Genomic DNA, 13443 nt, shown 5'->3' with positions numbered 1-13443 from the left:
TTTGACTAGTGATAATTACCTTTCTCAACAGCTGACAATGTTCTAAGTAGCATTAAATAGGTATAATAATTAAGCAATAAGACAAGGCAGGCACTGCTTTACTGGGGATTATTGCTTGCCTCGGGTGGTGTTGCAAGGCATAAGGCTGAAGGGCAAGTGATTTCAGCCACCTGAGAAATGCAATAATCCCCAGAAATGCACTTCACGGAATGCCTCATTGCTATTTTAAAAATGGAACTCCAAAGAGGACAAGATGTTAGGCACTTTCGTATCCTGTAGATTTGTTGACACAGGACTGACATTTTGACAGCCAACTCTGCTCATATCCAGTCTTCTAAAGACCTTTTGACACATGCCTCATTTCACCATTTTAAATTGCTTATCTGTAATGTTCAACAAAGATGCACATTGAAAATGTATGCAGCACACTGGATTTCACAGTATATACTAATATGGTACAGGCTACAACAACTTATAGATTACAAAAAAAGTTAAGGATCTAGACAGTCAGAAAGCTTTGTGTTCTCAGCTTAATGGTTTTTTCCAATTGTTATCATGACTGAATATGTCCCTAATCATATGCTACTCTAATATGTAAGTTATACGGGTGAACAAAGAAGGACAGTAATAGCAGGCAGGCACTCTCACTACACTGTTTTAGATGACTGCTTAAGAATGTTATTTCAACAACCCTGAAATAAATACGGTACTGATCTTGACCTTTTGCTGATTTTACCTCTGCTTTATTGAAAATTGCTTATATTATTTTAAAGGGCTTTTCAGCCAGTTTATACATTTTTCTAAGTAACTGAAACAATAAATATTTGGTTTCTTCAATCTGGAGATTGTTGCACATCATGGCGGATGCTACATTGTACCTTTACTTTGGGGAATGTGCAAAAACAACTAAGTCCCAATTTAGGATTTAAAAATATAAGAATGTTTATTCACATAATTAAAATGGCAGTCATCATGCAAAACAGCAAAGTTAATAGTTAGCTGGTCCAATGAGAAGAGAATGAAAGGAGGTTTTGTAAATTTCACTGTGACCAAAGTGTTCAGGGCTGTGTATATTGGAGCTCTGTGAGCAACCAGGCAGCAAGCTTGTGAATGTATGCCGCAGTCTGAAAATATTGAAAAGTGTAGCATGGATAACCCAGGACACTGGCCATGATGGCGTGGGACCAAAAGGATGTTGGTCTTTGTAGGCTGCCCTTCAACTCCACACCAAACAATCTCTAAGCAAGTAACTTGGGCTTTTTAGAACTCACTGGGTGCAGTTCCAATTTTTTTTTTGTCCTCGTACAGAAGCAAGGGAATGAGGTATAGAAGGAAAGGAAAGGGATCTAGCTTCTAGCTGATATTGGAGAAGTTCACTCCCTTGGAGGCACCATTGGGTCAGACACATTTGACGTAAAGCATTGACAAACTTGTGGCTTAAAGCTAAGGTTCCATCAGCACAAGGATTTTCCTTGTGCAACAGAATTCCCCCTCTCTCCTTCTGCTTTCTGAAGTCCCCCCAACACTCCAGAGCAGATTTGAGGATGTCACAGGATACGCATGGGGAGGAGAAAGTGTAATTCTTATTGCACTTTGGGGAATCCTTGCTCCCAACTTCTGCTAGCTCAACAATTTAGCTGAATACAGCCATACATGAGGAGAGAACTCACCAAATCAGGACCAAATGGTATCTTAGTGACAGAGTTAAAATATGGTTTCCTAAGAGGAGGTCTTGCCTGAAACAAAAGGTGATTAGATTGAGGATGAGGCTGGACAGAAAAGACAAATCAACAGGTGAATTTGCTAAGTCACTGCAAATGAATCAATATATATTTTCCACCGCAGAGTGATTGGGTAGTCCTTGGGGAAAAGATGCAGGACAAGAGCCAATTAGAATAAAGTTGACTTAAGTTCATACCATATTTGGACTTGAGTGACTGAGGTGTTCCATGTGAGAACTGGAGGTAAAAGGGTTGGCCTTAGGTCGGAAATCCACATGGCTATTCATTATGTTACTGTGGGGGGAGTGACTTGGAAGGAGGCTTTTGCTCTTGCCAGGGCTAAAGAAGACTAGAGGCTTGTGTGTGCGCTAGAAGTTAGCAAATAGCATAGGTATATATTAGGCATTAGCATACATTTGGAATTCTTACAATTCTCAATCTCGTGCATAGAAGTAATCAGGGCCAGCCCACCCATGAGGCAAGGTGAGGTGATTGCCTCAGGGCAGCAGGATCCACAGGGGCAGCAGATCCTGATGTAGATCTTTATTCCCTCCTAGTTCCTAATGTAGATCTTCACTCACCCCTTCTTTCCTGGTGGGAAACCCTGTGGTTTGCCTCAGGTGCCAAAATGTCTTGGGCTGGCCCTGCAAGGCAGCAATCTCTTTTCAATATGGGCAGTCAGTCCATGCCAAGGTTTGCTTCTTCTGTGAAACAAGTGTGCACTGTTCTGTTGAGCAAAGCCCAAGTTTTAGCATGTGCACAGTGCCAGCTATACTGCAATCCTTGGTTATACAATATTTCTTCTTTGAGGAGGCCCACATTTAATTTCATCCCAAAAGTATTTTAACACTCAGTTCTGTTCTATACTGCAGTTGCTGAACCCAAAATGCAACCACAAAATCTTTCTGTATTTTCGCTGTTTCAGAAAAAAAAATTGCTGTTCAGCTATGCTCAAGACCATCTGCTTTTACAGTGTGTGTCATTTTGGTTGGTTCTAATAAGGGTATTGTCCAACTGTGAATTTTGCAATACACAGATGTGCTTTATCTTAGCTTGGTCAGGTCAAACTCTCCTAAGCCTTCTGAAAAGAAAAAGGTTAACGGAAATAATATAACACATTATGCTTAGCTGACAGATCTCATTCATTTCATTCTTTTTCTTTTTCTGGGGGAAGAAGCAGATAGCAGGACCACATGAACTTGCATTGTTATTTAAGTTCCACAAAGGTGGAATTTAGGGAATTTATTGTAAAAATTTATAAATCCAAATGGACACAACAAAGCAAATGACGAAGCTCAGCATCAAAAAGCCCAGTTGATAATGCAGGATTTGACAGAAGAATCAACTTAGCAAGTGGTAAGTCACATAACCCAACACAAATCCTGATCCAGATAAAAGATGCAACCAAGAACTAAGTGATAGGAATGGTCACAGAAAAAAAATACATGTCTCCTTAGCAATTGCCTCAACAGCATAAAAGAAATATCCCTCCAATGGGTGCACAATCATGATTTATAGACTTGGTAAACTTAAAGCTATGTTGACACTATGCTCTCCAAACAATTGTGCAGAGAATTAGATTACTTCATAGAATATGATACCAAAAACAATAAAGAAGAATGCATGTTGCAGTAGTAAAGACAAGCAGAAGTGGCAATTTGAATAAATATTGGGTGGGGGCAGTAAGCACTACCCCACATAATCAATCATAAGATGCGGTGCACACACGCCATTTGAATGGCAATGCCGATCGACTTGACCTGGCTCCCTCAAACATTTATGGGGGAGGGACCTTGGGCCCTAGGAGTTGGCTCCTATGAATACAAGATGACAACTATAAGCAAGCTGGCTTCTTGTAGATATCAAATGTTGTTAGTTGCCAAAAATATCTCCAGGTAAGCTTCTTGATAAAATGCACATTTTAAAATGAAAACTTCCTTCCTCCTGTGTTCGCCTCACTACGTAGTGCTGTAAGTAGCCACAATGCACAAATACCTTTGTCTGAATTAAATGAGGTAGAGCAGGGTCAGCAACCTTTTTCAGCAGGGGGCTGGTCCACTGTCCCTCAGACCTTGTTGGGGGCCGGACTATTTTTTTTTTGGGGGGGGGAATGAACGAATTCCTATGCCTCACAAATAACCCAGAGATGCATTTTAAATAAAAGTACACATTCTACTCATGTAAAAACACGCTGGTTCCCATACCATCCACAGGCCAGATTTAGAAGGCGATTGGGGTGTATCCCGCCCCCAGGCCTTAGTTTGCCTACCCATGGGACAGAGGTAAAATTAATTTGTGTTGCTTCCCAACATGACTTCCATTTGAGTCCCCAGTATAACTATTAATAGCAAATATGTAATTTTGGAAATACTTCTTTAACAATGCTTTATGGCATACTCATCAGCACTTATTTTAAGTTCTCTCTCTATGAAAAAAAGAATCGAAAATACCTTAAGTCAGAGAGAGCATGGCAATTCAAGCAAATGTGGTACCACTTAAAGTACTTTGCCAATGGGCTGGTATTAGATTTTACTGCTATTTGGAGTTCATGTAAGGCCGGTACAAAGATCTCATTATTATTCAATACCCAAAGTGGGTATTTGCTGCTGAACTGCTGTGCGGGATCTTTCTCTGGTTGGTAGTTGCAAAACCCCGTATTGTGCATTCTGAAATATTGCAGCGATTCTACACAGAAACCAAGCTTTTTAAAAAATAGATGCATCCATAATATGGAATGAAGAAAAGTGAGATAAATGTAATTAGACAGGTATTTAAATATACACAATTAAAAGGCAAACCACACCACTAGAAATATAATAATAATAATAATAATAATATAATATTTATTATTTGTACCCCGCCCATCTGGCTGGATTTCCCCAGCCACTCTGGGCGGCTTCCAACAGAAACCAAATACAACAATATCAAACATTAAAAACTTCCCTAAAAAGGGCTGCCTTCAGGTTTTTTCTGAATGTCAGGTAGTTGTTTATTTCCCTGACCTGTGATGGGAGGGCGTTCCACAGGGCGGGCGCCACTACCGAGAAGGCCCTCTGCCTGGTTCCCTGTAGTTTTGCTTCTCGCAGTGAGGGACAGACAGAAGGCCCTCGGCGCTGGATCTCAGTGTCCGGGCTGAATGATGGGGTGGAGACGCTCCTTCAGGTATACAGGACCGAGGGCCGTTTAGGGCTTTAAAGGTCAGCACCAACACTTTGAATTGTGCTCGGAAACGTACTGGGAGCCAATGCAGATCTCTCAGGACCGGTGTTATGTGGTCTCGGCGGCCACTCCCAGTCACCAGTCCTAGCTGCCGCATTTTGGATTAATTGCAGTTTCCGGGTCACCTTCAAAGGCAGCCCCACATAGAGCGCATTGCAGTAGTCCAAGCGGGAGATAACCAGAGCATGCACCACTTTGGTGAGACAGTCCGCGGGCAGGTAGGGTCTCAGCCTGCGTACCAGGTGGAGCTGGTAGACAGCTGCCCTGGATACAGAATTAACCTGCGCTTCCATGGACAGCTGTGAGTCCAAAATGACTCCCAGGCTGCGCACCTGGTCCTTCAGGGGCACAGTTACCCCATTCAGGACCAGGGAATCCTCCACACCTGCCCTCCTCCTGTCCCCCAAGAACAGTACTTCTGTCTTGTCAGGATTCAACCTCAATCTGTTAGCCGCCATCCATCCTCCAACCGCCTCCAGGCACTCACACAGGACCTTCACGGCCTTCACTGGTTCTGATTTGAAAGAGAGGTAGAGCTGGGTATCATCCGCATACTGATGAACACCCAGCCCAAACCCCCTGATGATCTCTCCCAGCGGCTTCATATAGATATTAAAAAGCATGGGGGAGAGGACAGAACCCTGAGGCACCCCACAAGTGAGAGCCCAGGGGTCTGAACACTCATCCCCCACCACCACTTTCTGAACACGGCCCAGGAGGAAGGAGCGGAACCACTGTATAACAGTGCCTCCAGCTCCCAACCCCTCTAGCCGGTCTAGAAGGATGTTATGGTCGATGGTGTCAAAGGCCGCTGAGAGATCCAGCAGAACTAGGAAACAGCTCTCACCTTTGTCCCTAGCCCGCCGGAGATCATCGACCAGCGCGACCAAGGCGGTTTCAGTCCCATGGTGAGGCCTGAATCCCGATTGGAAGGGATCCAAATGGTCCGCTTCTTCCAGGCGTGCCTGGAGTTGTTCAGCAACCACCCTCTCAATCACCTTGCCCAAGAATGGTAGATTTGAGACTGGGCGATAGTTGGCCATATTGGCCGGGTCTAAAGATGTTTTTTTAAGAAGCGGTTTAATGACCGCCTCTTTCAGCGGGGCTGGGAAGGCTCCCTCACAGAGGGAAGCATTCACCACCCCGCGCAGCCCATCGCCCAGCCCCTCCCGGCTAGCTTTATAAGCCAGGATGGGCAAGGATCAAGGAGACAGGTGGTTGGTTTCACTCGTCCAAGCAGCCTGTCCACATCCTCGGAGGTAACAGACTGAAATTGATCCCACGCAACTGGACTAGACAGGACTCTGGCACTCTCCCGCCCTGGCCCTGCTCCCACGGTGGAGTCTATCTCTTTCCGAATCTGAGCGATTTTATCTGCAAAAAACTTTGCAAACGCATTGCAGGAGATCTTGGGGTCCCTACCAGGCCCCGATGACGAAGGTGGCTCCGATAGATTCCGAACCACCTGAAAGAGTCTCCTGCTGCTATTTTCCGCAGATGCAATAGAGGCGGTGAAGAAAGTCTTCTTCGCCGTCGCTATCGCCACTTGGTAGGCTCGACGTTGAGCTCTAACCTGTGTTCGGTCGGATTCAGAATGGGTTTTCTGCCACCGGCGCTCTAGCCGTCTCAACGATTGTTTCATCGCCCTCAGCTCCGGGGAAAACCACGGGGCTGTCCGGGCTCCATGCAACCGGAGAGGGCGCTTCGGAGCCAAACAGTCAATAGCCCTGGTTAGCTCCACATTCCAGCGGGCCACCAGGGAATCGGCTGAAAGGCCATCAACATGGGATAAAGTATCCCCTACCACTCTCTGGAAACCATTTGGATCCATTAAGTGGCGGGGCGGACCATCCGAATTGGTCCCACCTCCCTGCAGAGGGGAAGGGTTGCGGAGAAGTCCAGTTGTACCAGGAAGTGATCTGACCATGGCACTTCTTTAGTTTCACTTTTTTTTAATGTCAGATCACCAACATCCATAGAGGTGAATACCAGGTCTAAGGCATGTCCTCGGCTATGAGTTGGACCAGACTTATTCAGGGACAGCCCCATGGAGGCCATGCTTCCACGAAGTCCCGAGCGGCCCCTTGTAAGGTCGTGTCGGCATGGATGTTAAAATCCCCTAGGACGACCAAACTAGGTGACTCCAGGAGAATATGTTATTAGAAGCAGCAGAGTCCCATTAAGAATTATTACACAATATAGATCTGAAAGTAAAAGGAGGGTATTTTCTGTGACGGTAACTTCTGTTCATGGGTATTTCCTGAGTAGCTTCTGAAACAGAAGCTTGTTATGGGATATATCATGCTGTTCTTGTTATCTAGTATTACTTAGACAATTTTCTTCGATAAATCTGCTAGGATTATGTTGCATTGACTCAATCCTTTGATCTTAGATTAGCAGCTTGAAGCTTTCCGTAAGATAAAACATACTGAAAGTTTGGGCCATGCAAACAGGATTTTTTGGTACCAAATTCTAATCTCGGCCATGGCAGAAATTCTTTAAAAAGAAAAAAAAAAATGTATGGCTTAAACAGAATTTAAAATAGGAGTGTGTGTGCTCACACACAGCAATATCCTGTTTTCACAAGCATCTTATTAGCAGCTCCATTGTTTGAAAGGTACCTAAGAATATGAAGGATATCATTTACTGGTGACGTTTAGTTCTTCTACCTGTGGCTGACTCCAAAGAGTGACACTGTGGGGCATAAAGAAACTCATCATATGACTTAGCCATGCTTCAGCTGGAAAAACAATGGTGCGAAACTGATCAAGAATGTTTGCCAAGTAATTTTTTTCAAGCGTGACCTAAATAGTCTTAGATACTTATTGTACACAATCCGATAAATGGATTTGCATCATTGCTTTCTTTATATAGTAAACTAGAGATAGTCCATGTGGTACTCTCTAAATGTTGTTGTACTCCAACTCCCATCAGCTCCAGTTGCATCATCAATGGTCAGGTATGATGGGAGTTGTAGTCTAGCAACTTGTTGGCTACCCGTTCTAAACATTCAGAAATGTGAAGATTGCAGACAATGTATTTCCACATCATTACATTATTTGCTTATTTTGAACATAAGTTGCTAAATAGTTGGTCATACTGCACCAGAGATTGTTGTAAATAGCTTTTTTAAAAAAATCTGTATGATGAAATTCAGGACAAAAATGTACCCATTCAGTCTAGCAATTCATGTGGTGCAAAATGTTCATATCTATTTCTATGTATAAAGTAGTGCTTTAGGAAAAAAACATTTTTCACAACAATATCCATCTATGCAATGCCATAAAACTGAAAGAAGTGTATTGTTCTTCTCTTGTGTGTTGGGCAGAATCTTTACACAAACATAGCATCCATCGCTGTGCAGAAACCACACTAGACCTGCTGCACATGACAGATAATTCAAGTTGTTTGTAAAGTAATCCAGATCACCACAGGTTCCAGACCCTCCTACGAAGAATCCTTGCACACCCCTTTCCTCCTGTCTACATCCAGGCATGGTCCCAGAGTACAAGTAACTTATGTCAAGATGGGAAAGTGCGACGGATGAAGATATGGGAGATGTACCCAGATTGCCCATTTCGTCTAGTACCCTATTGTACTGCTTGTTTTCATGCCCATTTGTGTGTACACAGGGGCACAATAGGAAGCAAACCAGATTTTATTCAACATTTGGGAATCATCTGTGTGGGAGTTGAGCACATAGTGGTCTGGATCATACCCTAGGGTTTTAAAAAATGAAAGCCAGTTATAAAGTAAAAACAAACTGGTTGTTAATCCACAGCACATTTTCTAAACAGAACTGACTGCACGATTTCTACAATGTTGAATCCTGACAAGACAGAAGTACTGTTTTGGGAGGACAGGGGGCGGGTGGGTGTGGGGGACTCCCTGGTCCTGAATGGGGTAACTGTGCCCCTGAAGGACCAGGTGCGCAGCCTGGGAGTCATTTTGGACTCACAGCTGTCCATGGAGGTGCAGTTCAATTCTGTATCCAGGGCAGCTGTCTACCAGCTCCATCTGGTATGCAGGCTGGGACCCTACCTGCCCACAGACTGTCTTGCCAGAGTGGTGCATGCTCTGGTTATCTCCTGCTTGGACTACTGCAATGCGCTCTATGTGGGGCTACCTTTGAAGGTGACTGCAATTGATCCAGAATGCGGCAGCTAGACTGGTAACTGGGAGTGACCGCCGGGACCACATAACACCAGTCCTGAGAGATCTACATTGGCTCCCAGTACGTTTCTGAGCACAATTCAAAGTGTTGGTGCTGACCTTTAAAGCCCTAAACTGCCTTGGTCCTGTATATCTGAAGGAGCGTCTCCACCCCCATCGTTCAGCCCGGACACTGAGATCCAGCACCAAGGACCTTCTGGAGGTTCCCTCACTGCAAGAAGTGAGGTTACAGGGAACCAGGCAGAGGCCTTCTCAGTAGTGGCGCCCGCCCTGTGGAACGCCCTCCAATCAGAGATCAAAGAGATAAAGAACTACCTGACATTTAGTAAATACCTGAAGGCAGCCCTGTTTAAGGAAGTTTTAATCTGTGATATTCTAATGTATTTAATATTTGTTGGAAGCTGCCCAGAGTGGCCGGGGAGACCCAGCCAGATGGGTGGGATACAAATAATACATTATTATTATTATTATTATTATTATTATTATTATTATTATGTTTATAGAAACAGTAAGTTAATTGCAACCATCCACCCTTTTACCATGATTTCACTCATTGAATTAAATGGGTCACTTGAAGATTTAAAGTTCACAGTAGTGTTGTTGTTTAGTCATATATACTGTCCATGTGGGAGGAGAGGGGGAAGAGAAAGAGAGAAGGAAGGAAGGGGAAAACCAGGCAATTCCGTTGGGTGAAGCGCACATTAAAAAAACACAACCTTCAAATCACACATACGTTAGAGAGACAGCTTCCAGAAATGCTGTGCTTCCCTAAAATGTCTAAGGGAAGACCACTTCAGGTTCTTGGCTGCCAACACATCCCAGCAGCATGGTACACAATTAGGATTTGACACATCAAGTCTTTATAAATCCAACTTCTCTGAAGCCAGACAAGATTCCTTCTTATTTATAGTAGCAGGCAAGTGCAGATCTCTGCTGTCTTGTTACACAGATGGCTGCAACATTTTTTTTTAAAAAAAATTGTTAACATACAGCCACTGATGCCTGAGGAATAGACACACATCTGCCCCAAACTGCCATCCTCTAGGCTTTTCCTTTGAACTGTTGTACTTGAAAGAGATCAAGTATGTGTTAAAAGCCCTTTAAAAAAATATTAATGATGCACATAGATGTATATAGCAAGTGAAGGAGCTACATAGACTCTAAAACTGTGTTTTGGAGTTACCCATATCAGGAAGATGACAAGCTAGTGTAATTGAGGAAAGAGTGGCTATTCTATATGAAAAGGTATGGTTTTTAAACCATCTTTTTGTTTTATATACTTTTCTGTTTTAATTATAAATACATGAGCATGCCTCATTCAGAGATAAGAAACAAGAGAGGACTTAGCATTTTAAAATCCTGTCTGTCTATCATATTTCTGAGCTGTTCTCTCTGCCCTAAGGCACTGCCATGGTAATGATGTTTCATATGTTGGCCAAGTATATATTTTAGTACAGTGGTGAAAAATGCAGTGTGTTGCTACTATGCTCTAAAGGTAAAAGAAAAGATACAAGGTCACCAGTTTGGAAGAACTTGCACTCTGGGGGATTCTTATTCACATGGTAAATTAGATAAGCCCTAACCAATAGGTTGGCACTTCAAAGCTTTCTATTTAGTGGTGTTAACATACCTAAACATGGCTGGTTCTGATGTGAATACACAGGTAGGCTTAAAGACATTGATAGAATCATAGAATCTTAGAGTTGGAAGGGACCCCAAGGGTCATCTAGTTCAATCCCCTGCAATGCAAGAATCTCAACTAAGAGCATCCGTGACAGATGGCCATCCAACCTCTGCTTCAAAACCTCCAAGGAAGGAGAGTCCACCACTATCCTGAGGGAGACCGTTCCACTATCAAAGAGCTCATACTGTCAGAAAGTCCTTGCTGATGTTTAGTTGGAATCTCCTTTCTTGTAAATTGAATCCATTGGTTTGGGTTCTAGCCTCCAGAGTAGGAGAAAACAAGCTTGTTCCATCTTCCATATGACAGCCCGTTAGATATCTGAATATAGCTGTCTCCTCTTTTCCAGGCTAAACATACCTAACTTCCTCAACTGTTGCTCATAAGGCTCTTTATCATCTTGGCTGCCCTACTCGGCACACTTTCCAGCTTGTCAATATCCTTCTTAAATTGTGGTGCTTAGTACTGACACAGTTCTCTGTGTGTGGTCTGACCAAGGCATAATAGAGCGGTACTATTATTTCTCTTGATCAGAACACTAGATCAAGCCATGAAAACTCCCTGCCTTGCTGTCAACAGAATTCTCTTCATTCTAAAATGGTAATAACCTTCTGAATTATTCCTCTAGCTATCTGTGGGGGATTCACTGGGTAGGAAAAAGTCCTATTCCTTCTCCTCAACAAACCTGAAGAGAAAGGTTTGAATCTCTCTTTCCATGAACAGAAAAGACAGACACTCAAGATTCTACCTCAACTCACTGAGACAAGCAGAAATCGAGATAAAGCCACTTTGAGGGTCCTTTGAGTTTGAAACTGTGGGACATGACATGAAGCAAACTATAAAGCAGGAAAGAGTCCTCTGACATCCAGTTGAGTCCCTCCTTGGAGAAAATGGTAGTTTAGCAGAGAATGGATGTATAAGGAAACAGTCCATAATGTAGATAAAATTACCAAATCAGCAAATGCAAACACGTTGCCATTTATAAAGCATTTGATTCCTAAAATGCAACTTAATAGATTCTGATATGAATATTACCAAGGGGACTGGAAATTGGGCCAAAGGATTATAAACGACAAGATTCATAAACAGCAAGTAAGACATTTAGAAATTCAGCGAGAGGAAAAAAACAGAGAAGTGGCATTTCTTAAGCAGATGTAGGGGTGATTGCAGATGGCATGTTAGAGAAGGTCAGCTGCCTCTGAGGCAACAAGCAAGAGCTTTGATTTGCAACTGAATACAAAGCGGAATCACGTGAGATGGGAGAGAATAGCCTCCATCAGAAAAATTTCAAGTGCTGCTCTACAACTTTTCAGCAATGACTGCTCTGTAGTATTACATTGGGTCAGATGTAACCATACCAATTACCACCTCTCTCTCAGCAAGAGGAACAGGGGAAACGAAGGAGACTTGACCCCACTCCCTATTCAGTTATTGCTATGGAGAGTGTGGCGCCTAGACCTAAAATCAAAGTCGATGCTAGCCTCAACTGAGTAGGGAGCGAAAACACATTCTGTGTTCAAGCATTTTATTTAAAAGGTAACTGCTGTTCTGTTGATATTTAAATGAGATTTCAAGTTTTACAGATCTGCGATAAGGAAGTAAAAAAGGTTTTTTAAAAGAAAGTCAGTGAAAAATATGCCAGTTAATGAAGGATTAAGACACAAGCATACTTGCTGCTTAATAGGGCGCAAGCATATTTGAATAACATATATTTGGACCATTCATATGAGTGTCAGTGCAGACAATATAAACAGTCTAAAATCGTGGGTGAAATTAACTGGGGATTTTTGCAAAGTGCTCGATTAATATAGGGTGCATGTATACATGCTTAACATACAGTGCATGTGTATTGAAACAATACCCAGAATATTTACACAATGAAACCATAGTCTAAAATAGTTTGGTCTTGTTCCTGAAACTTAAGAACATGCACATCAAAGGAACCACAAGGTTTGTTATAGTAGACCCACACAGAGATAAATTACTAAATCCTCCTACCTTTGCTTCATTTTCTCATGCATCCTTCCATGTTGGATACACTGCTCCTCCAATTCATCATTCCTTTTCAGCATTTTCTCAAGTCTGTCATGGACATATTCGTTTTCCTGAGTAAGCTGGCTGACTTCAGACCTGGAGAATTAAGCACACTGATGATGGATGTTGCCAGATTTTATCCTGCAGTGTGCAACCATCTTAACAAAAGTCCAGTGCACATCTGCATGGGAAGCATCTTACTTACTTTTAAATTAAAATAAGTATTGCAGCAGTTGGCTTACAAATTGTATGGAATATTTTTTTGGCAGATGAGTTTACAAGAAAGATGGCTATTAGTAATGCATGAAACTCACCTTATACAATACTATACGTTCTTTGATATGAACCACCAGGCAAGAAGAGGATATTATAAAGTTCTTGCAAAACTGCAATCCTAAATATTTAACGGGAAATAATTTCCACTGAACTCTGTGAACTTACACCTCCATAAATGCACAAGAAATGGAATGGACACTGCAAGAAATTCCACACTACAAAAAGGCTTTATACAAATGTTAATAAAACAGTACAGGAAAATAAATTGATTTCTACAGATTTGTTCAACATAAAGTATCTCTTTTCTTTTCTCATTATCTGTTTTACCTAACAAAATTT

At 42.5% G+C, this 13443-nt stretch overlaps 1 protein-coding gene across 4 annotated transcripts in view; it reads right to left on the bottom strand.

Annotated features, from left to right (window-relative positions):
• SDCCAG8 (SHH signaling and ciliogenesis regulator SDCCAG8) overlaps positions 1-13443 on the bottom strand; it is a 98690-nt gene that overhangs the window by 18529 nt on the left and 66718 nt on the right. For all 4 annotated transcript variants that reach the window (XM_033144372.1, XM_033144371.1, XM_033144369.1 and 1 more), the window contains exon 16: positions 12793-12924. In XM_033144372.1, the coding sequence (XP_033000263.1) occupies positions 12793-12924 (132 nt within the window). The remainder of the gene's footprint in view (positions 1-12792; positions 12925-13443) is intronic.

Source organism: Lacerta agilis, chromosome 3 (assembly GCF_009819535.1).
Source record: "Lacerta agilis isolate rLacAgi1 chromosome 3, rLacAgi1.pri, whole genome shotgun sequence".
NCBI lineage: Eukaryota > Metazoa > Chordata > Lepidosauria > Squamata > Lacertidae > Lacerta > Lacerta agilis.
Note: the sequence above shows the minus strand (reverse complement) of the source record. Positions and strands in the feature narration are given on the sequence as shown.